General features: G+C 37.4%; 1 protein-coding gene and 1 long non-coding RNA gene across 12 annotated transcripts in view; one reads left to right on the forward strand and one right to left on the reverse strand.

Moving 5' to 3' along the window:
- The window catches only part of LOC129926396 (uncharacterized), a 118,679-nt gene that overhangs the window by 59,066 nt on the left and 34,187 nt on the right, over window positions 1-25,426 (forward strand). The window lies entirely within an intron of this gene.
- Window positions 419-24,560, reverse strand: LOC129926392 (A disintegrin and metalloproteinase with thrombospondin motifs 7-like). 11 transcript variants are annotated; one of them, XM_056030045.1, is made up of 10 exons: window positions 23,907-24,560; window positions 21,204-21,386; window positions 20,136-20,306; window positions 18,286-18,424; window positions 16,550-16,669; window positions 12,425-12,476; window positions 11,832-11,966; window positions 8,299-8,466; window positions 2,383-2,529; window positions 419-978 (listed from the first exon to the last, which is right to left on the reverse strand). In XM_056030045.1, the coding sequence occupies exons 2-10, from the start codon at window positions 21,263-21,265 to the stop codon at window positions 785-787; spliced, it is 1,188 nt and encodes a 395-aa protein (XP_055886020.1). In that variant the 5' UTR covers window positions 21,266-21,386; window positions 23,907-24,560; the 3' UTR covers window positions 419-784. The 11 variants fall into 11 exon arrangements, 9 of the variants coding, with proteins under 9 accessions (XP_055886020.1, XP_055886021.1, XP_055886018.1 ...); XM_056030046.1 differs by lacking the exon at window positions 23,907-24,560 and adding an exon at window positions 22,023-22,818; XM_056030043.1 differs by lacking the exon at window positions 23,907-24,560 and adding an exon at window positions 22,023-22,818 and having other exon boundaries at window positions 21,204-21,640.

The following is a 25,426-nucleotide window of genomic DNA, read 5'->3' on the forward strand; positions in this document are numbered from 1 at the left end:
TGTACGGTACATTAAATAAAATAGCTGATGAAGGAGACAACATAGCACATTTTAAAATACTGTGGAAACAATCCTGTAATAATTTCACTGAAGACAAACAAATGATATTCAATGAATGGCAATGCCTTCAATTTCCAAGATTAAAGATGAATGCAAACCCAGTCATGACCTGTATATTTTTCCACATCTGGTGCAGACAGAGCCATCTGGTGTGGGGTCTAGTTAAGTTTTCTTTATAGAATTATAAATAAATTAAAAGGCAAATCAGAATCAGGTGATAAGGTATTAGATACTTCTGGTCAATGATTTTAAAAATAAAATTGGAAAGCTCATTTACTTTACAAGACACAAAACAAACTAGTGCAGCAAACTATAGAATAACTATAATAAATGGAAAAGGCAACACATTATATAAAGAATTTGAAACTGTTTAATAAAAGAAATAAAAACAAGCAACATAATTTATCTCTAGATCCAGAATTATAAGAGGATGTACAAAATGTTCCTCATAATGATAAGGACAAGGAGGCTCATTATCTAAGGCCGGCCCTGGCCACATGTTTTAGAGGTCTATTATTTCATGCACAGTACACCAACGATTGCTTCATTATGATTGATAGATTGCTTCATTATAATTGATTTCCTTGTGTAAACAATGCTTAAAATGGTATAAAGATAAGAAATAGACAAAAACTATAAAAAAAATTCCGAACAAGGGTAAGTACTTTATCTACCTAAGAGTCTTGTACTTTAGCTACCTAATAGACATTTGTACTTTATCTACCTAATAGACATTTGTTTTAATATAAAGAAAGAACGCAACACAAAAACGATATATGCAAATAGTGCATGAAGAGAGATGGCTTGCAGAATTGTCTCGGGAAGAACAATATTTACAGCACATCAATGGCTGTGTCTGGCAGATACTACGGCTAGTACACAGCTGTGGACTTAAATCTGGTTCTCCTAGTACACACTCTGTTAAAAGTAAACAGATACATTACTTTCATCATGTCTTGATCGACTACTGTAAACAGTACTGCTTCTTGCACGACTTAATCAAAGTTAGATATGTTGATCTCTAGTTCCTTTGATGGATTATGGGCAGGACATGGCCTAAATTGTGCGATGTGTCAAAAAATACAAATACCTCTAGCTCACAAAACAAAATTTAAGCAACCGATAAAGTGGATTAGTTTAAATAAGGAAACAACAAACCTTTGGACTGAACAGAATACCGACAAATAAACATTTCCAATACATGGTTGAATATTTTTTGTTATTATAAAGAAGAAAATTACTTCAATAAAACAGGAAACGAGGCATTTCGTGTTTTGTAGAAACCTCACTCAATGGTTATGTCTGAGCTGAATGGCTGATTGTGGCAAAATATGTTGGTCACAGTTAGGGCTACGTAGCCACGTGAAATACTGCACTACTCATTAATCTTCAGACTGGAAGACAAGCTTTATTATTATTATTATAAACCTCATTAAAATTTCTTATTGTAAACAAAGTTTCTACCATAACTGACATCATGATAATTGTTTCCACTTACAAGAGCTAAGGCAAATTAAGCAGATCGAAATATCTAGGCCTACTGTATATTTTGTTTTTTTTATAGTTCTAATGTTTTAATTGGTGTAATGCACAAAATGTAAGACACATTTCCTAATGGATGATAAACATTATTATTATTCTCTCGACAATATTACTGGCCACCGGAAGCCGCCATAGCTTTGTGTGGTCTGTCAGTCTGTCCTTTCCTCAACCTGTGACACTTATAGAAAATCTTGTGAAAATCTGATTTTACAGCTTGGAAAATCTCTTTTGCTTAGGCTACTTTATGATTTCTGAAAGTTAACCGTTTTTATTGTTATAATAATTATGCAAGCCGGTTTTTCATAAAAATGCATAATGATACACAATCTTTGAGACATAAAGATACACACTATTTTATTTCCAGTGATACATATGAGTCTATATTGAATTAACTTAATTAACTTCTCTTGACTCAAAATATTTTTACGTATATAAAAGATCATTTAATGGCTATGTATCTTTTCTAAAACACGTTTATTAGACAAAGGAATAGTTTAAAGCTTAGAACCTAGATACAAATTGCAAATCACTTACACTACCAAAAGCTCAAACGTCAGATAAAACACATGTAATAAAACATGAATGGCTGCTTAATCGTTTGTTATGCGTTCTGGGCTGTCGTTTGGTGGTCTCGATGTTCATGAGTGCAAACCCTGCCCGCTGCCTTCCCCCTTCGTCCTGCGGGAGGTTTGGGACAGGATGTAGTTCATCTTCAAAACTGAATAAGCATTCGAAAAATGTTAAATGTATTTACACACATTTTGTTACAAATTTTCCTACCGTTGGGGGACGTAAATTGTGTGGTACTTGTATTTGCAGACTTGTAATGTAACGAGCAAAAGTTACAGCACAGTGATGACTTTGTATGGCAGACACTAGTGTTAGTGCACAGTTCTGGCCTCAAGTCTAGATCTCCTGGTTCACATTCTGTAGACAATTTAAAAAATACATACTATATCATCAAGAATGTCTTCAGTGCTCTTCGATTTGTGACTTGCAGCATACATTATTTTTATCTAAATGTTTAGCAACTAATGAAAAAGATTAGGCTAAGGGATTAGTGGGGGCAGGTACGATTAAAACAGCAATTTCATGTATTATAACGTCACAGATATCTTTAAGCGAAAACAACTTTTGTAGTCTACACAATTGAAACAAAATAATTTGCATTTTTTGATTACAATTATACACGTCACATTCTTTTAACACAATTTAAAAACTTTAATGCACGCATCACGATGATACTCTCTCTGTAATATACACAGTGGTATAGAGTTGGTATAGACTGAAATACTATTTGATAAGCAATAATACACATTAATTCACAATTTTACATTGTTTGAAGCAGAAAAATATACTGCCTTTTTAAAGCGAGGATTGGACTTATAGTCATAGTCGAGTTCATAGAAAACCAGAAACGTGTTCGCATTCAACCACGAGGGAGGAGCTATGTATACATATACACACACAATTACACAATAACACAGTCACGATCGAAAGACTACAATATTGTAACGTCACTCTTTCTATCCAGGCTTTATGCAAACACTTCACAACCTACTCAACTTGACAATTCGGGCGCCATAAAACTTAATTAATGTCTAATATCTTTATGAAACATAAGAGGTCACTTCAAAAAAGGAGTCAATTAGTCAATACTGTACATTTGGTAACACGAAAAAGTGTCTGTAAAAATGCTTAACCGTACTGTACTGATGTATCAAACTCTGTACTGTTGTATCAAACTCTGTACTGATGTATAAACTCTGTACTGATGTATAAACTCTGTACTGATGTATAAACTCTGGACTGTTGTATCAAACTCTGTACTGTTGTATCAAACTCTGGACTGCTGTATCAAACTCTGTACTGTTGTATCAAACTCTGGACTGTTGTATCAAACTCTGTACTGTTGTATCAAACTCTGTACTGTTGTATCAAACTCTGGACTGTTGTATCAAACTCTGTACTGTTGTATCAAACTCTGGACTGTTGTATCAAACTCTGGACTGTTGTATCAAACTCTGGACTGTTGTATCAAACTCTGTACTGTTGTATCAAACTCTGGACTGTTGTATCAAACTCTGTACTGATGTATCAAACTCTGTACTGATGTATCAACTCTGGACTGTTGTATCAAACTCTGTACTGATGTATCAACTCTGGACTGCTGTATCAAACTCTGGACTGTTGTATCAAACTCTGTACTGTTGTATCAACTCTGTACTGATGTATCAAACTCTGGACTGTTGTATCAAACTCTGTACTGATGTATCAACTCTGGACTGTTGTATCAAACTCTAATGGCCTCTCAGCCTCGTCCCTGACTCGTACTGGATTCAACTGGGCGACTTCCAACTGGACTTGACTGTACTGGATTCAACTGGGCGACTTCCCACTGGACTTGACTGTACTGGATTCAACTGGGCGACTTCCCACAGTACTTGACTGTACTGGATTCAACTGGGCGACTTCCCACTGGACTTGACTGTAATGGATTCAACTGGGCGACTTCACACTGGACTTGACTGTAATGGATTCAACTGGGCGACTTCCCACTGGACTTGACTGTAATGGATTCAACTGGGCGACTTCACACTGGACTTGACTGTACTGGATTCAACTGGGTGACTTCACACTGGACTTGACTGTACTGGATTCAACTGGGTGACTTCACACTGGACTTGACTGTAATGGATTCAACTGGGCGACTTCCCACAGTACTTGACTGTACTGGATTCAACTGGGCGACTTCCCACTGGACTTGACTGTAATGGATTCAACTGGGCGACTTCACACTGGACTTGACTGTACTGGATTCAACTGGGTGACTTCACACTGGACTTGACTAATGGATTCAACTGGGCGACTTCCCACTGGACTTGACTGTAATGGATTCAACTGGGCGACTTCACACTGGACTTGACTGTACTGGATTCAACTGGGTGACTTCCCACTGGACTTGACTGTACTGGATTCAACTGGGTGACTTCACACTGGACTTGACTGTACTGGATTCAACTGGGTGACTTCCCACTGGACTTGACTGTACTGGATTCAACTGGGTGACTTCTCACTGGACTTGACTGTACTGGATTCAACTGGGCGACTTCACACTGGACTTGACTGTAATGGATTCAATTGGGCGACTTCGCACTGGACTTGACTGTACTGGACTAAATGTAACTCGTGAATCTGAACCGTCATGACATTCTCTCTTTTTATAGGGTCGTCGAAGGCCTTCTAGAAAGCGAAAGAACATTGCCATTCCTTCTGGATGATCATATGAACCGAGGAATCGCCCCTCGCCACAGTTGAAAGTTCGTCCAGGTCTGGCCTTAGATTAAAGGTAGCCTCGCACAGGACTCAAAAAATGTTTAGAGAAAAAATAGCAAAACTTGGACCAAATCTCAAACTAACAGAAGTCTATAGCTCAATGTCTACTGGTCTAGCTCTAAGCTGTACATCATCCAGATCAAATCTCAATATAACAGAAGTCTATAGTTCAATGTCTACTGGTCTAGCTCTAAGCTCTACATCATCCAGATCAAATCTCAAACTAGCAGAAGTCTATAGTTCAATGTCTACTGGTCTAGCTCTAAGCTGTACATCATCCAGATCAAATCTCAATATAACAGAAGTCTATAGTTCAATGTCTACTGGTCTAGCTCTAAGCTCTACATCATCCAGATCAAATCTCAATATAACAGAAGTCTATAGTTCAATGTCTACTGGTCTAGCTCTAAGCTCTACATCATCCAGATCAAATCTCAATATAACAGAAGTCTATAGTTCAATGTCTACTGGTCTAGCTCTAAGCTCTACATCATCCAGATCAAATCTCAAACTAACAGAAGTCTATAGTTCAATGTCTACTGGTCTAGCTCTAAGCTGTACATCATCCAGATCAAATCTCAATATAACAGAAGTCTATAGTTCAATGTCTACTGGTCTAGCTCTAAGCTCTACATCATCCAGATCAAATCTCAATATAACAGAAGTCTATAGTTCAATGTCTACTGGTCTAGCTCTAAGCTCTACATCATCCAGATCAAATCTCAAACTAACAGAAGTCTATAGTTCAATGTCTACTGGCCTAGCTCTAAGCTCTACATCATCCAGATCAAATCTCAAACTAACAGAAGTCTATAGCTCAATGTCTACTGGTCTAGCTCTAAGCTCTACATCATCCAGATCAAATCTCAAACTAACAGAATTCTATAGCTCAATGTCTACTGGTCTAGCTCTAAGCTCTACATCATCCAGATCAAATCTCAAACTAACAGAAGTCTATAGTTCAATGTCTACTGGTCTAGCTCTAAGCTCTACATCATCCAGATCAAATCTCAAACTAGCAGAAGTCTATAGTTCAATGTCTACTGGTCTAGCTCTAAGCTCTACATCATCCAGATCAAATCTCAAACTAACAGAAGTATATAGTTCAATGTCTACTGGTCTAGCTCTAAGCTCTACATCATCCAGATCAAATCTCAAACTAACAGAAGTCTATAGTTCAATGTCTACTGGTCTAGCTCTAAGCTCTACATCATCCAGATCAAATCTCAAACAGAAGTCTATAGTTCAATGTCTACTGGTCTAGCTCTAAGCTCTACATCATCCAGATCAAATCTCAAACAGAAGTCTACAGTTCAATGTCTACTGGTCTAGCTCTAAGCTCTACATCATCCAGATCAAATCTCAAACTAGCAGAAGTCTATAGCTCAATGTCTACTGGTCTAGCTCTAAGCTCTACATCATCCAGATCAAATCTCAAACTAACAGAAGTCTATAGCTCAATGTCTACTGGTCTAGCTCTAAGCTCTACATCATCCAGATCAAATCTCAAACTAACAGAAGTCTATAGTTCAATGTCTACTGGTCTAGCTCTAAGCTCTACATCATCCAGATCAAATCTCAAACTAGCAGAAGTCTATAGTTCAATGTCTACTGGTCTAGCTCTAAGCTCTACATCATCCAGATCAAATCTCAAACTAACAGAAGTCTATAGTTCAATGTCTACTGGTCTAGCTCTAAGCTCTACATCATCCAGATCAAATCTCAAACTAACAGAAGTCTATAGCTCAATGTCTACTGGTCTAGCTCTAAGCTCTAGATCATCCAGATCAAATCTCAAACTAACAGAAGTCTATAGCTCAATGTCTACTGGTCTAGCTCTGAATCATCCAGATCAAATCTCAAACTAACAGAAGTCTATAGCTCAATGTCTACTGGTCTAGCTCTAAGCTCTACATCATCCAAATCAAATCTCAAACTAACAGAAGTCTATAGCTGAATGTCTACTGGTCTAGCTCTAAGCTCTAGATCATCCAGATCAAATCTCAAACTAACAGAAGTCTATAGCTCAATGTCTGATGGTCTAGCTCTGAATCATCCAGATAGAATCTCAAACTAACAGAATGTCTACTGGTCTAGCTCTAAGCTCTACATCATCCAGATCAAATCTCAAACTAACAGAAGTCTATAGCTCAATGTCTACTGGTCTAGCTCTGAATCATCCAGATCAAATCTCAAACTAACAGAAGTCTATAGCTGAATGTCTACTGGTCTAGCTCTAAGCTCTACATTATCCAGATCAAATCTCAAACTAACAGAAGTCTATAGCTCAATGTCTACTGGTCTAGCTCTAAGCTCTACATCATCCAGATCAAATCTCAAACTAACAGAAGTCTATAGCTCAATGTCTACTGGTCTTGCTCTAAGCTCTACATCATCCAGATCAAATCTCAAACTAACAGAAGTCTATAGCTCAATGTCTACTGGTCTAGCTCTAAGCTCTACATCATCCAGATCAAATCTCAAACTAACAGAAGTCTATAGCTCAATGTCTGATGGTCTAGCTCTGAATCATCCAGATAGAATCTCAAACTAACAGAATGTCTACTGGTCTAGCTCTAAGCTCTACATCATCCAGATCAAATCTCAACCTAACAGAAGTCTATAGTTCAATGTCTACTGGTCTAGCTCTAAGCTCTACATCATCCAGATCAAATCTCAATCTTACAGAAGTCTATAGCTCAATGTCTACTGGTCTAGCTCTAAGCTCTACAATATTACATTATTCCATCTTGGATTCTTCTCTCTAACACTTTCAACGCGCATTCGCAGGAAGCAGTACGAAACAGTAAATGGCCTAATTTGTTTTACATACGTCGGTGCATAAGAAAACGAAAAACTAATTAACCAAATTTGTTAATTAACTATTGGTAATTAATTACTTTGTTTGGTATCTGAAACAATGAAAATAAATAGTACTTGATTGAAGTCGTGGTATAAGCTCCTTTATATTAGGCTGCCGTCTGAGGCTTAGTATGGTTACCGCGTTGGCTTGAGAAGCCTGAGAAGGCTTTAGCCCCAAAGTTCGGTCGTTACCTTTTTTTTTTTTAAATACACTTTAAAAGCGATCACCCAGATATCCTGTTCTTTCTCCTTCTTTCCAACCGGTTAATAAAAGTGATAGGATCATAGTGTATTGAGAACGCTAAAAGGATGAGATAGCGCTAAACAAAAACATTTGGTATAAAATATATTTAATCGCAGATGTATTAATGTTAGTCTAGCTCTATTACAAATTTAATTACATGACTGATCCAAACTAATTGATAGAAATTAATATAAGCTTTGATTTTTTTAAAGTATTTTTTTTAACGTCACATTTACTACCAATACATTGCCTACTAGTTTTGGGTGAAGTGGATGGTATCAATGGTCTCGTTGTCGTGGTACTTGTAGTTGCAGACGTGTAATATGACGAGCAGTAGTGACAGCACTGTGTTGGCTGTATTAGGCAGACGCTAAAGTTAGTGCACAGTTCTGGTCTCAAGTCTTGATCTCCTTGTTCACAATCTGTACAGTATTTAAAAAAAAAATACATTAGGCTACAAGACTATATCTTGAATGCTCCAAAAAAAAAAAGAGCGGCTTTTGCAAAGTACAGTTTTATTGTTTTAGATTCGCATATATACAATGCTTGGCAACAAAGAAGAAGAATTATGCTAAATGAGGCCTGGGAAATGTAACAAAAGAAAAACCTGTAGACATAAAAGTATTTAAAGATAAGCATGTCAAAATACTGGTAAACTGCTGAAATCAGATCCCCACACAAAAAAAAAATAATTAAATTTTCAACATTGCCAAATCTTTGCCACATTCCTTGTCGTAGATCCGAGAATGAGTGTGAGAAAAAAAAAACGTGTTCAAACTTTTTACCAGACAGACAAGTGAATCGATAGAAAATACAATATGAGAGCCTAAGTTTAGAGACTAAGCGACTATAGAAATAATATAAAATAACATTATACCTTGTTATATTAGAGGGACTTCTTATGGTCCGACAGTTACGCTGGGCAGGGCACGTATCCCGTGTGGGGGACGAACTTATGCCAAAGGCAGTCTTTTTTGGTGAGCTAAAAGGTGGTCAACGTAACAGAGGCGCCCCATGCAAACGCTTCAAGACCAGCTTAGGCGCTAACTTGTCCTAGCTGACATAGAACAGAGTACCTGGTTGCATGCGGCCTCGGAACAAGACAGATGAAGGTCACTCACAAAGGCCGCGGGATACACATTTGAAACTAATCTTCGGACTCGAAGACAAGCCTTATTATATTAAACGAGGGGATAATGACAACTGACCACGCCCTAAAAGTCCCTAAGAATGTTCTCGTTACCTGTCAGTGGGCAATACAGCTGTAAACCTACAATATCACCTTGTAAAATGTCCAGTAGATAATCGACGCTGTAAGCGCCATTATCCAGACAATTCATTGGGAACGAATTTATTCAACGACCAGGCATGGACCAAAGTCTTGTCTGAAGGTTCCACAATGGCAGCGATCATAACTACGTACCCCGCCCGGAAATGTCTTCATGTTCTTGTACTGTAACCACAACAATACAGTGTGAGAACCACCGCTCCAGCTACGTCCTCACATCGAGTGAGATAAAAAAAAAAAGAAGATATTAGGATATCAAGTAGAATTTAGAAATCTTTAACTACAAATCCCGAAACTAAAAAGTGTAGCTAGAAGAAGAGACGATTCAATTTGTACCGATAAGGACGCCCATGTAAGGCTACTTATCGACATTTGCCCCTTGTGAATACATATTTTAAAGTGCTTCAAAGTCTTATGAGTAATTGAGAGCGCCTGCAAATCCGAGTAGCTGTTACGAAAACGCATATATATCACGATGTCACTAATCGAGAACATCAAAGCTCACCCAGCTTTCTCATTTCTATCAAGAATTGCATAGAATCCAAATGCTGCTGGTAAAATCATTGGCAAAAAGAAAAAAAAAAAACCATTCGGGCAGCTACAAGCTAAAAAGATTCTAGAAATAAAAGGTCATCCTTTGGGTCAGGATTTTGTGATTTTACCATCACTAAAGAGATACAAAACACCGATAGCAAAGACAAACAGACACAAAAAATCCTTTGTTCCCCTGGCAATCAAATTATTAAATAGAAACAATCTTATATAAACTTTTCGCAAGAATTGCATATGAACGCCTGATAGTACTTATTGTTAAAAACTATGAGTTCATACATCCCATTAAATGTCAACAACGTTTCCTACCTTTAATTGAAGTGAATAGCACAAGGAAATTTACTGTCGTGGCTAATCTTTTAGGTGTGTTTCTTCTGGTGCTGTACGTTGGGGTAAAGGGGGTGCCATAGTTACACGTGCCGCACTTGAGAATTCAAGCAGTGATCTTTTGTACAATCGATGATTCTATCTCCGTATTCACAGCCTAAAGTGGTACAATATCAAATTTAAATTAGGCCTATATGGAGAATTCTTTTTAAAAAGTCTTTCTGGTGTGTAAAGTTATGAACTATCGATTCGCTGTGTGTTTTAATAGAGCATATATGGCGCACAAATTGCTGAGGAAAATAGAACAGCGCTGGCAGAAGAAAAACGCCAGAGAAGAAAAGCAAGGCCAATGACACTAGCTCCAGCTGGAATAACCTGCCCAGCGTGCAGCCAAACATTCCGGGCTCACATAGGTCTGACCAACCACATGAGGAAGCACAAAACCCCAGTGCAAAACCACGATGGACGAACTATAAAATATGTATGTGTTTTTTTTTTTTTGGCATTGCACTATGAAAATTGACAACTCCATTTAATAATTATGGATTCGTATAGATAATTATCACCGTTTGGTACAGAGGCGGACTGAGTGTCAAAATCAGCCAGGCATTACTTACTATTGGCCAACATTTTGAGTGCCATATCATAAGTATTGTAACGAATCTCCCATATCCAGGCTCTCTGCAAACTGCACCACACGACACGACGAACTTAAAGAACCTCACCTCAGGGCTCCAAAATAACAGTAACATTTTAATTTCAAATACATCACAATTGGCAATAACTGAATGTCCAAAAACCTAGTCTTACTCCGGACTTCACACACCTTGCTGGTTCCGACTTCGCCTCGTACTGGTCACATTGCGAGGTAACGTGAAGTGAAATGATTCTGTACTCGTTGAGGAAATCGTAGCAATCACCACATTTTTTGTCATAGGAGTTACTTTCCTACGGCTTGCTATTGATGTTACAGAAGGCACCATCTTCACTAGCATGGCCATTGTAGCTGCGTATTTCGTGGCTCTGGGTTTCTACCACCTTGTTTAAAGTTTTCAGCTCGGGGCTCGTCATCTCTTCCACTGAGGTGTACATCTGTTCTACCCTGGCACAAGTCTCGTTCTGTAAGTCACACTTGAACACATTCTAAAAGTCAGCCAACATTTGTTCTTTAAAAGTAATCAACAGCTCTACTACATCAGGCTCTAACTCGAACAGGGAGGTGTCCGGATCTTCACCTTCTTCAGTTAGCAATAGGAAGGAAAAAAACCCGCATTTACAGCTTTAGTTCTGAATAATGTAGAAGTAGTTTCCTTTATTCGATATCAATCACAATAATTAATTGCCAATAATGAATTGACTAATGGGTTTATTTTTAATTGATTCATGTTTTCTTAGCTACAATGAATAATTATTCAAGTTTCCACTTGATACAAGAATAGGTGTTGGAGAAATAACATCTACATTTATCTAAGGAGACCAAAGCCTACATATTTAGGCATATATCTTAATTCTGAAGGATTACATTCCTCTAAGATACTCTAAGCGTTACTAGACATGGATTGACATGTATGGCATTATGTATGACGTAATAGATCATTGAAAGTGTGTATTGAGGTTTACCTTTCACGGGCCTAGACACATTGTTACACGTGTCACAGCATGCTCGATAGCCAAGAGTAGAGTAACAGTTGCCCATAAAGTCATTGATAAACAAACTGCAAGAATAGCTCGGTCTGTCTCCAAATGCACAGTTTTCTAGAGATAGTAAAATGTAACAGAGCTGCTCAAAAGATTCCTCAAGCGGACTAATTCAACTTAATGCCACCACATCTTTTAAGTACGATTTCTTTCCCTTATTTAAAAAAAATAATTCATTATCAATAGTTAATTAACAGAGCTGCATTAACCATAGAGTAGCAGCAATAGCACAGTATTAAGATTTACTAATTCTAAAGAGAAAAGTATTGCTGGGAAAATTAAGTTAGCTTTATAATGTACATAAAGGTACATTGATGGCAGTTTTAAAAAATGTGTTTTATAATGGACACAACTGAAGCGACCATAATTTCAAAAACATTTGGCCTATTATCGTACAAATGCGTCATGTAGACTCCCCATAGTACCAGTCTAAATTAGTTTATTTAAAAAAATCAATATTCAGTTCTGATTAGGTGAATAAGAAAAAGAATATTTAAGATCTTTAAGGTACACACCATCAAGTTGAGGAGCGTATGGGTCGCTGACACATTGTCCATTTATGCAGACCTGAAACAAAGACAGGTATTTAAAAATTCAATGATTAAAATTTTATAAACTGTGTGATAAATTACTTATTTTGTTTCAAGATCTTACCAAGAAGAACATAAAAATACTTAAAAAAAAAAAAGTTATATTAAATGTAATTGAATCAATTAGTTTAAATCATTCATGTAATTATAGACTGGGATTTTTAATTTCGGGAGCTTATGAGCATCTCTGAGTCCACCCAGCTCTAATGAGTACCTGACATTAGTTGAATAAAATTAAAGGCAGTTGGTCGTTTTACTGGCCACATGACACCTTCCTAAACCATAGGCCACAGAAACAGGTGACCTTAACAACATCTGAGATATAGACCGTATGGTCTGAAAGGTAAACTTTACTTTTTTTCCTTATATGTAAATATATATCTAATTGTATATAATATAGACGTTACTTCAAAAAAAAAAAAGAAGATGATTACGTCCTTCGCGTCCTTTAGCCATGCATATTAACCAATGACCTAAACTCTGCAAGTCACTAGTTTTCCTAGCTAGCTCTGGCAACCCATTCCATGCTCTAATAGCACTAGAGAAATAATTTATATATATCCTCCTTCGTGATCGAAGATGAGCACATTTCTCATATCCTATGGACTCGTAGATGACTGTAAAGTCCAATCCCTCACTTTAAAAAGCCGACCGCATACGTGGCAGGGGTGGGTTGGGCCAGTTGCAGATAGGCTTGCTTTTTTCTCTCAGCTTTTAGTTAGTTGTTAGTTCGGCGCTTTTTCACGCTGGTCACTCTTCTTGCTTCAAATCTCAAGACTCCAACACTCACAGCTTCACGCCATGAGGAGCGATTGAGAGCTAGTGCTTCCCAGCGGTAAATGTCAATATTACACTGGAGCTCTTGAGAGTGTCTTTATAGTGTTTGCTGCTTGCATTGACCCCCATTGGGAGCGCTTTCCAACACACAACTCCCCGTACAAAGGTCGTACGGAAAGGCGATTATCTTGCAATGCGGATTACAACTCCCGCCTATCGAAATTGGGATCTTTTTACTGTCGCATTGATACTGTTCATGTTGGCTTAGTTTAGGATTTCTGTATCTGGAATATGGTCAGACCAATGCGCCTCATGATATTTCTGAACTTAAATTGTGTAATGTCTCTATAAATAGCTCATTTTATCTATAGTATTAGTCTATCTTTATGTAATTGTACAACAGACTGACCTAGATATATAAATCTGTGTGATAGAAATATTTACACCAATGGTTTTCATTTAGCTTAATCAATGCGCTATGATCCTATCACTTGTCTGGACCAGTTGTGAAAGGGGGAGGGGATAAGGGGGGAGTATTTCGGCGAATGCTTACATGATCTCCTTTTAAATGAATTTTAAAAAATGTTCCCTTAGGGCTAAATATTTCTCAAGCGGACTAATTCAACTTATGCCACCACATCTTTTAAGTACGATTTCTTTCCCTTATTTAAAAAAATAATTCATTATCAATAGTTAATTAACCAATTAGCTATTTTTAAAATTTTATTCTTGTGTTATCAGGTAAAAACAAATGAAGCAAAATTTCAGCTAAATACGAGATTGTGTGTGGGAGAAATAACAGGTACAAATTTTTTGCCATACAGACAGACAGACAGAGTGAATTGATAAAAGCTTTGTAAAAAAATGATGTACTTCTATTATTTGTAAATTTAAAAAAAAATTTCATCAACATTTAGACCAGTGTTTTCTTAATAGTGTTCCGCGGAACCTTTGTGTTCCGCGAGGCCTGACTTGGTGTTCCTCGAACTATTTAAATAATTATTAGGAATAGTTTAGGCCTACACGTGAATTAATCTCTACGTATGAATTAGTTTCTAAGTAAATGCAGAAAAAAAAAAAGATTTTGTTAGCTCTTCCTGGTAACAAAAAAATTCTATAACATCACTATGAACTTTGAACTGACCTAGATTCTGACTCAAAATTGAACCAAAGATAGAAAAAAGCATATCTCTGCACTGTTTTATGGGGCGACTGATAACAAAACAGATCAATTTATTTAGTGGAGGGAATTAAATTTTTGTGTTTTAGTCAAGCTTATTTTATTGCTTGAGTTTTCATATATTTACTTTATCAATGTAACCCGTTGACTTTTGTTGGTGGTAAAATGTAAAATGTTGTAAAATGTTTTGCATGTTTCGGATGTTCATTCAGAGTTGAAGATAATTACTTCCTAGTCCAAACCTCCCGCAGGACGACGGGGGATGGGAGCGGGCCGGCAGGGTTTAAACCCTGGACAATCGATACATCTGAACGCCAGTCCAGAGCGCAAACCACACACCAGGCAGCCACAGGGGGCTGAGGCTAGGGTGGGGGAGGAGGGGGTGAATTTGAAAATCCCCCAGCCCCCACTTGAGAGGGGGCCCCTATTGAGTGTTTTTTTTTTCCATTGAATATTAAATATTACGCAAAATGCAAGGGCCCCCAAAGAGGTCAAGCCCCCCTCCCGGGCTACCAAATGATGGGAAATTCCTAGCTACGCTCTGGGTAGGGGTTGAACAAAGCTTCATTAACTAAGGATTCTGTAATATTAGTTTTGCTTCATTTTATTTCTCTGGATGGGGGAAAGAGACGATGTTGGCTATTTCTGCCACAAGTAGTACTACTAATGAAATAGTAGTTGTAGTGGGTGGAGTCACACTGAGCGAGTTTAGGGCTAGACTAAACCCAGAAACATGAGAAATGGTTAGAGAGAAAGATGGAAGAAAAAGAGAGAGTGAAGGACAAAAAAAAAGAGGGAACAAAAAAAGGAAAAGAGAGTGAAAGAAGGAAGGAAAATAAAGTGAGAAGAGGGAAAAAAGAGAGAGAGGAGGGAGGAAAAGAGAGAAGAAAGAAAAAAAAATGAGAGACAGAAGGAGGAAATAGAGAGAAAGAAGAAAAACAGAGAGTGCGGATGCATGTGTAAATCAGAAGTATTTCTAAAGATACTTGATTATACTAAGTGCGTGTGTACCTTGTTGAATGTATTTTAACTGCGAACTCGGACATGAACTTCACATTACAAGACATGAACAGCTACAACAGGATCAAAGCCTCAAGAACCAAGTTAAATCCAGATGAACAATATAAACCATCTTTAATACAGAATGGGCCAGAGTCTAGTCCGTCACTAACAACGATGTTTACCCCTCAAGAGTCTAGCAGTAACTGATTTCTAAAAGTCTATCCTAATCTCTAACCCCAAAGTTGATGTCGTCACTATACAATGTACGTTCACTGTCGGTCTAACAAAGGGCGCAAGCCAACTAACTAAACTAGCTATCTAACAAGAGAGAAGAAAGAAAGGATGAAAAAAAAAAGAAAGAGGGGAGGAAGGATGAAAAGAGAGAGAAGGAAGGTAGGAACAGAGAGAAAAGAAAGAATAGAGATAGATGAGAGAGAGAGAGAAAAGGAAGGATGAAAAGAGAGAGAAGGAAGGTAGGAACAGAGAGAAAAGAAAGAATAGAGATAGATGAGAGAGAGAGAGAAAAGGAAGGATGAAAAGAGAGAGAAGGAAGGTAGGAACAGAGAGAAAAGAAAGAATAGAGAAAGATGAGAGAGAGAGAGAGAGAGAAAAGGAAGGATGAAAAGAGAGAGAAGGAAGGAAGGAAAAGACAAACAGAGATAGAGAGAGAGAAAATGAATGAAAAGGAGAGAGAAGGAAGAGAGAAAAGAGTGAGAGAAAAGAAGGAAGGAATAAAAAGAGAAAGAAGTAAGGAAGTGAGCGAGAGAGTGACGGAAGCTCCAAAACAAAGATATACTGCTGCAAGGGTGAACAACTGCATAGAAACTACAAGAAACATGCATAGATGTGACCCTGCGGGTCCAAGTAAAACGAACGACATTTGGACCACGAGGCCTTACTGCCCTCTCACAATTTTTTTAAAATTTAATTCAGTGAACAATTTTTTTCTTTCTCCTTTGGCTTAGATTTGTCTTGCTAGTTCTAGTACAATAACCGCATTGTCTTAGTGTTTCATCACCGATCAATAACCCTGATGCAACCAGTGGTTGATAAACGTTTCTGATATATATTGAGGATCAATGAAAGCTTACCTTTCCATCGCCACAAGACGTTCCAGTGAGTGCTATCTGCGGGATACATAACCCTCTTAAAACATCTGCACATAACATTGCTTGGCAGATTTCAGTGATAGAGCGTTTAGATTCGGAAGCCTGATTTAATAAAATAAAAAAAAAAAGGTTACAAAGACAGTTTGTGTAGAAACACAAACTCAAAATCGGCACCCGAAGTGGTCCACCCAGGCAGGTAAAAAGGGCAGGATTCAATATCTTTAGAAAGAACATCAGAATGAAATTGAAAATGAAAGAGAAGAATGAAGAAAGAAGGTTGACAGATCTTGTGTGGTGACCAAGGGTCCAGCAGACCAAAGGATAGGTGAAAGTGAATGTGTAGTCAGACGTGAACGTGGCCTAACTGATGTCTTATAATGAATATCTAATTCATCTAATTGTTTTGTAAAGGGTCGATCTCTTATTCAAATCCTCAAGAAAAAAACATTTCCGTTAAAAAAAAATTACTTTAATTATCGACTGTACAGCATTGTCTGGACCCTGCTGGGCCATTATCCATGGCATTGGATCGTGGGCGTCGAGAGCCCGGAGTGGACTGTTCACTCTGTGACCAAGGTGTGATTACCGGTTAACGCTGTTGTGTTTATATATATATATACTCATATCTTAGGCACACTGATTTAATATTGATCACGATGTATAACCATCGTTTATTGTGTCATATCATATCATTGTTTCATTAAACCTTTTGCTTTGTTTTACGCATTCTCGTTGTTGACTAGTATACGTTATCAGATTACCATTATTCGTTCTCTTGGTAATTACTTCATAAATTAATTGATAGACAGTAAGGCGTGTCCAGGCAGACGAGCCAAATTGTAACCCCGACAGGAATTTACTACTCAGCGTTGAGGTGGGGAACCCTGTGGAGTATTACATATCCTAGAACCTATTAAGTTGATACTTTAAACAAATATTTATTGTACCTAACAAAACACGAATCAATTAAAAAAAAAACAATTAGTGAATTAATAATTGGTAATTAATCATTTTGTTTGATATCTTATAAGGTAAATAGCTTGTACATTATTGATATAGTTTTAAGGGTGGAGTTCTTCCCCTTTAGATTAGGTTTTCTTTTTAATAAAAGAATTTCTTTTCTTTTTTAAAGTTCCGATTGCCATACCAGGCAGTGATATAACAACTTAAAATGTGAGCGTGATAAAACATCGCCAAGGATTTTTAAATGAGGACATTTTTCTAAGTGCGGTGAGGTGGCTGAGCGGTAAAGCGCTTGGCTTCCAAACCGGGGTCCGTGTTTCGATTCCTGGTGAAGACTGGGAGTTCTAATGGGTACCTGAGATTTGTTGAAGAAAACTAAAGGTGGTTGGTGGTTATGCTGGCCACATGACACTCTCGTTAACCATAGGCCACAGAAACAGAAGATCTTTACATAATCTGCCCTATAGACCACAAGGTGTGAAAGGAAACTATATCTACAGTATCTCTTTGTTCTATTCTCTGAAATACTCATTTACCTCCGAGAGCAGGGCAAGGAGAGTCTCATCAAATTAGGGGATCGGTAATTAATATGATGATAATCAATGATTAAGAAGTGACTTAGCAGGAAATAAAAGTGACTAAGAAGTCAATGCATGATGAAGTGACTAAGCAAATATTGCGTGATATGAGTGATAACTCTGCTTAGCAGGAAAGAAGTTAATTTAATTGGGCTGTTAGCGAGTTGTGTTACTTACCCTGCAAAAGAAGGAATCATTTCCAAAAACCTGTTGACACTGTTGATCAGGTTTGATCACCTGACCCAATAGTTTATCAGATACATCTGGAATGTCGGCTGATGCTTCGACAGCGTAGACAAGACAGGTGTAACCTCGACTTGGAATAAACATTTACAATATATAATACATAGAGTTTACATTTTAGCTTCAAATCTTTACTCCTTTGAAGTTAGAGTTACATAGGAAATGGTCGAGACGAAGATAGGAATGAAATGGTTTAAGCTAGACTGTGCACTGTAATAATAATAATAATTATAATAAGGCCCTTAACATTCCTAGGAACATCCTCGTTGCCTGTCAGAGGACGGTACTGCTGCAGACCTGCCACATCACCAGAAAATTCGTCAGTGGAAACTGATAATGGGACTACGATGAATTTTCCTTCCCTTTAACTAAACTCAACCCTGGCAGTGCCAGAGAATGAATAGTCATTCTTTTCTAACATAATAATAATAATAATAGTAGTCGTCATCTTTATTATTCATGATTGGATTTGATGTGTGTGTGAATTGGAGTTCTATATTTCTATATTCTCTATTACCTTGGTAAGAATCATAGATGCTTGGGTGTACTGTGTAGTGAATTACCAGTGCGAGATCAATACATAGCTAACACAGTCACAGAGAGTCGATACAGAATCCAAACTTGAGTTAGCACAATGACTAACTTTTATTACCGAAGGGGACACAGTCGAGCCAGTCACTAAACTAAAAGTCTACATCAATAATGTCAAACTCACTAACAAGGGCGTCACTAAAATGTGGCGTTTTAAAGTCCGTCTACTGAAGTGCGCCTCGAAACTAAACTAAGTGCCATAAAGAAAGCATGCCGAATACTATTTAAAAATGTCCGTTTTTCAGGTTATAAAATTGAAAAGACAGACTCAAACTCAAATATAACCTAATAACAAGCAGAATAAAAATAATATTAAAAAAAGTATTAAATCTAGTTATATCAATTAGTTTGGATTAGTCATGTAATTAAATTTATAATATAAGGGGGCCTATCTTGATTCTAGACAAACAATAATAAATATGCGCGATTAGAAATATTTTCAACAACTGTTTTTGTTTAGCTTTTAGATTTTTAATACGCTATGATCCTATCACTTGTCTGCACCAGTTGGAAAAGGGATTGGGGGAAGAAAAAAGGGAGTATCTGGGTGATCGCTTTTTAAATGTATTTGTAAAACAAAAATGAGCAGCCTGAGTTCGAACTCGAGGTCTCCTCATCCTCCTCAAGCCAATACGGTAACCCCTCTGCCTGAGATATGCCTATAAAAATGGATTTTACAGTTATTTACAAAATTTTCTTTCTACAAATAATAATAATTCAGCTTATCAGTCAAGTGAAATTTCTTTCCCGTGCTCGAGATACCAAAAAAAAAACAAACCAACAATTCATAAACAATAATTAACTAACTAATTGGTTTTTTTTTATTTGATTCTTGTACTGGCAGATAAAAGAAATTATGCAAAATTTCAGGTTTTTTTTTCCAAGATTGAGTACGTGAGAATTAACATGTACACACGTTTCACCAGACAGACACAGGGAGTTGATACAAGCTTTGTAAATAATAAGGCATGTCTTCGACTCTGAATATTTATAAGAATGCAGTATTTTCCGTGGCTAAACAGCCCCATCTGCGACCTACATACTTTGCCACAACCAGCGCAGACATAACCATTTTCCGCCGGTGGTCGATTTACATGTTTTTTTCGAGGCACCACCAAATTTCAACAGCCACATGCAGATCTTGAGTTGAAACAACAACAAATAAATGTTTTCATAACAATGTAGAAACCAACCTGGAGCTCAATTTTTTCTTCAAAAAGCTGGTAAAGTAACTGACACTGCAGGGATAGAACAGCCATGGATTATACTCTGTCCCAGGCTTTTTTTCCGCATCAGGAGAACCCATAATGTATCTCTCTGAAGCGTTGCAGAGATTGTTTTCTCCGTCGTGACGTGCTGAGAGGCTGCAAATTGTAATAAATTAACTAGTTAAATTTCCTAGTATGGTTGTTTAAGAAAGTCTTGTCTTTTCCTGCCTCACATGGCTGCTTTGTGGTATACTCCCCGCTCCATATATTACAAAATCAAAGTCTCCTGCCCGCCATAACCTACAGGAGGCTTTCAATTGAATCTAATACTGCTCGGGTACACAGGCGAACTAAAGTAATAGCAAAATTCTTTATTGAAGAATTTCATGATAAATTAAACAATGTAAAGGACAGTGAATGGCGACTATGAATATTATCTTATATGATACAGACGTTACTTCAAAAAAGAAGATGATTACGTCCTACGCGTCATGCATTTAGTCATGGATATTAACCAATGACCTAAACTCCGCCAAGTCACTAGTTTTCCTGGCTAGCTCGGGCAACCCATTCCATGCTCTAATAGCGCTAGGGAAGAAGGAGATTTTGTACAAATTTGTCCTAGCATATGGAATGAGGAATAATCTCATAAAAATGATAATGAATGCCACCGATGTCACCGACACAGTAGTTTCCCCCTCTCCCCACAGCAGTTCCCCCTGTTATGACATGATTAGGATTTAGTTATTTGTTTCGGGAATAAGGGGAAAGTTGTACTTAGTGACAAGTGACGTGAAAGATAGTTAAAAAACAAGAACTCTCTAAGCGACGCTTTAGAATCAAGACGCTTTCTTCTTTACAGTAAGAATAAGAAGAATTATATAGACAGCTAGTAATAGAGGACATCGGACGGTTCCCCTGAACTACCAACATGATTTACTTTACATTTGTGTTTGGTAATCCACTTATCATAATCAGCTGTTCCTTTCTTACTAGACCATTTTGTGCAAAGTCTACAGCTATTTGTAAGAATTTCTGCGTCTAAACATTTACCTGTTTCTATTGATATGGCTGTAACAATGCCATGATGGCTCGAGTGCCCTCAACGCTGCCATGTCCCATCAACGCTCACACCGCAGTCAGTGATGCCTTCTTCGTTGCTGATTCCAACCTTTTCTTTCACTTCCCTTGCAGCCTTTTCCATACTTTCTTCTGCAACTTTCTTAGATGCAAGGCCTATGGTATGCATTACAGATTGATAAGATGTTTCAGAAATAGGAGGTGGACTGTTTGTGTGTTGACAAAAATTCAAGAGCGCACTGTGACCTGGACCTATGGATCTTACAAATGATACCATTCTGAGATTTATTTCCCTAAATCCTCTTTTTTGACCATCTCTATTTTCTTTAGAAGATCTAAAGCTTTCTTCAAATGAGCAGTCAGCTGAAGTGCATTTCACAATTAGTTCCTGACAAAATCCAATTCTTGCGCTTTCATTCAAAAACAAATTTAGAGAATAGTTGAAGCATTTAGGGACATATCAAGTAACTTGCCAAGAAATTATTAAAACATGCTAGGTTTAAAAAGATATTACAATCCAGTGGATTATCTGATAAACTTGATTCAGATGAAATATCTACATTAGGTGAAGCAGCTTGATGTGTCTCTTGTTGTTCACCAACTTGTCCATGATCATCACTTGTACTACTTGTAGACTTTGCACTGCAGACTTGGTGTATTTATTCCCACGAAATTTTCTTTTTCTACCACAACTTTGCCTTTTATTATGCTTATTGGCCATTATTGTTACACAAATAAAAATGCAATATGAATATAGATCTAAATATCAAAATATACAAAAGAGTCTTTCACCAGCAGCAATCCAAAACGAAAAAATGTTGCTAGAAATTACACAAAATCCAACAGAAAATAAACATGCTTTTGTTGACTGGGACAGTGAAGTAATAGAGTACATTCCCTTAGCTACTTCCTTTATATCTATAAGCATATCGCATTTTAACTTCATTAGAAAATAATTAAAAAGTATTATTTACAAAAAAACAAAAACAAAAATATTTACCTGCTTATGGTCGTTGCTAAGGTAAACAAACACTACCCCACCTAATACAAAAATTATTTTAAAATACTTCTAGAAGGAATACTTGCCTCAAATAAACTGAATTTGATAGAGAAATGGTTGTACAATATAAATATGATGAGAATGAAAAAGTGATATTTTGGTCATTTCTTACTATTCTCTAATCTTAGATCCACCTTAAGTATTAAAAGTGTTTGCTGTTTTAACACCAGCGTCGACTCAATGTATCGATTGTTGGCCTTTCGTTGGTGTTATCTGTTCCAGTATTGAGTTCAGTGTTACCTCCAGTTGGACTTAGTTACATTTTAAAGTACTATACAATGCGGAAGAGCATAACACCCCTCTCCCCACAGCTGACGTACCCAACGAAACAAAACTTTTAACACTATCGCTAGGCGTATCAGCTAATCTATGTAACACATCTCCTTTATTTTTGCTATTAGCCCATTTGTTTATAAGTCTAATTAAGTAGACGCGGTGGTTGAGTGGTTAAGCGCAGTGGCGTCACTAGGGGTGTGCGGTCCGCACCTGGTGACACCCACCAGGGGGTGACACCCAAGTGAGTAAAATGCAACTTGTAAAACTAAAACATTAATACCTTGAATTTGAGAAAAATAATTTCTTGTAGACACCAGGAATAGAGTTTCTGAAGCTCAGAAATGTAGAAAAACGCTCGGCGTCCGGGGCTTCGTCCCGGAACACTACGAGTGAGATTAAGGCACTCTAATCATCTAATCTAACCAGTTGAGTGGCAAACCTAGCATTGTTTATTTTAAACTGTTCAGAAACACATAGACTGAAACGCCTCATTCGACGTATAGGGCTGCAAGCTCTATCCACAGCCCTTTCCCAGCTGGCTCCACGGAATTCAGGACTTCTAAAAAAGTGTGACGCCATGCTAGACATGTTTTTGCGTTCCTCTTTTCGGCTTTCATCTTTAAGTCTGACTTTGGTAAACGTGTTTCGTCTTGTCTAATGTGATATGTCTCACAAATGTCAATCGACATTCAGTCGCCACTTTCCTTAGACGGTCTGTAGGTGAAAATATTTCTCTATTGGGTACATTATCTCAGTATGTTATTCCTAGTATCTTTCTCAGCCATCTACTCAGCCTCGTTTCAGCCTTCCACGTCTCGAAGCGTAGGCTAATTAATTTTGTTTATTCAGATAGGCCTTAATTTTTAAATCCGACATGCAACACCATGATATGATCTTCATCGCTTGAGATAACACCTTCTAAATAGGCTTGGTTAACTTTTCTATTTGTTCAAGATCTGTATAACCAATGCTTATGGGTGTATTGGGTAACCTGCACCCAATATGCATAACTTTGAGGGCGTCTTTATCCGTCATCTCGAGTATACATTAAATTGTATTTCAAACTAATGCTATGTCGTCTGCAAAATCCAACTCGATTGAAATCCGAATGCAGCCCGTTTAATGTATTTTTATGACATCGTCGATGGCTACAAGAAAGTGAAATGGGGAATAAGATATACCCTAATCTTATATACGTCTCGATGTTTAAGTAGGCCACCGTCTGTTGTGACACAACCGCTTGATTCACTTTAGACATGTCGCTGAATCTGGACAAATTGTTGCGAGTTTCCTTATAGCAGCATTAATGCCTTCCAACAAACTAAATAGCAAAGGATTACCCATGTGCCAGTTCATGTGCTACCGTTTGAGAAGTAGAGATAGAATAGCGATCTTCTTGGCGATCTTCTATCAAAGAAGAGCTCTTCCCGTTTGTTCGGCACATTGTTTCACCAAAAGCAATCCCTGAGAGAAATTAGGATTCCGTTATTAGAACATAGGTTAAGGATTTGTCCTGGATATGGTTTGGATATGTTCTTTCAGATTTGTAAGCAAGTCATAACTAAATGGATAAGTAAATTGTGATATCATGAGTGTTTTTTTTTTTACCTATTTGAAATAATAATATTAGTATAATATTACTGAATAATTATAACATATTAAATTAAATCAGATTCCATTTTGCCCTAACTGGCATGGGAGAATAAAGCTGACAGAAGAAGGCCTAACCCACAGGAGCCGAATACGAAAAGGAAACTTAAATAGACAGTTATGCTCCTACTTAGATCACTCAATCCTCATGCTTGGCTTCTCAGGCGCTCTCAATGGATTAAAAAAAAAGTGTTAATAAGTTGAACAGATTTGTTTACATGGACCAATGTCTTCCGCTCTACTAACTTGAGTGTCTCTCTTGTCACTATTCTTAGAGTATCTCTAATCTTGTAGTTTCTGTCTTTGTCAAACTACACGTATGGTTCCTATATTGCTACTCATTAAATTTCCCAAATCTATCTATAACTCAAGAACACTCTACAAAAAAAAAGGATTTGTCGACACTAGATGTAACAAAATATGAAGGCTGCAACTAGGTTTCGTATCCAAGTGAAATATTACTTTTTTTCATTTACTTTTTACCTTTACCTATTCCTTAGTCTGTTGGACCGTTGGGGCACCATGCAAGATTCGTCGACAGTCTTTCTCCATTTCTCTATGTCTTTTGCTTTAGAACCTCTTTCAATGACAGGCCCGTCAATTCTTTTATGTTGTCCTCCCATCGCTTTCTCTGTCTGCCTCTTCTTCTTTTTTGTATTGGTACTGTTCCCTAAAGGAAGGGCTTTGCGAGCCCCGATGATTTTTTAATATGAATATAAATTTTTTAACGCTAGTTAGCAGGTCATCATGGGGTCCAATCTTTGCGGTAACCCTGTCTCTTATCTCTTGGTTTGTGATGCAGTCTTTGAATATGATACCTAGGATCCTTCTGTAGCATCTCTATTCCATTGTTAGGATCCTCCTCGTCAACGTCCAAGACTCACAATACAAATGCGGCCATGACAAGGGAGCGTATCAGTCTGATTTGTTGTCGAGGGCTAATACTTTGCCTTTACAAAATAACAATTTTATTTACAAAACGCTGTTAACAAACAAAATGTAGGCTCCATGCGCTGTAATAACATTACAAACACAAACACGACAGCTACAATGACAAACTAATCTAAAAAAGTTTTAAACAGATAAGTCTTAATGTTCTTCTTAAAAGTGGTGTAGCATGTTGTCTGTCTGAGATCACTAGGGAGTGAGTTCCAAACCTTTGGTCCGTGCACTGAAAAAACCCTCAGACCGTAGCTTTTGAGGGAGAAAT

The sequence above is a fragment of the Biomphalaria glabrata genome, chromosome 5, assembly GCF_947242115.1.
Source record: "Biomphalaria glabrata chromosome 5, xgBioGlab47.1, whole genome shotgun sequence".
Lineage (NCBI taxonomy): Eukaryota > Metazoa > Mollusca > Gastropoda > Planorbidae > Biomphalaria > Biomphalaria glabrata.

Excerpts from the sequence above, each read along its gene's own strand:
- LOC129926392 (XM_056030045.1), bottom strand. The coding sequence starts at position 21,265 with ATGGCAGCGTTGAGGGCACTCGAGCCATCATGGCATTGTTACAGCCAT. Across the intron at positions 18,425-20,135 it reads AAGAAAAAATTGAGCTCCAG|TCGAGGTTACACCTGTCTTG; the intron begins GTTGGTTTCTAC and ends GTTTATTCCAAG. Across the intron at positions 11,967-12,424 it reads ATACGCTCCTCAACTTGATG|AAAACTGTGCATTTGGAGAC; the intron begins GTGTGTACCTTA and ends TACTATCTCTAG.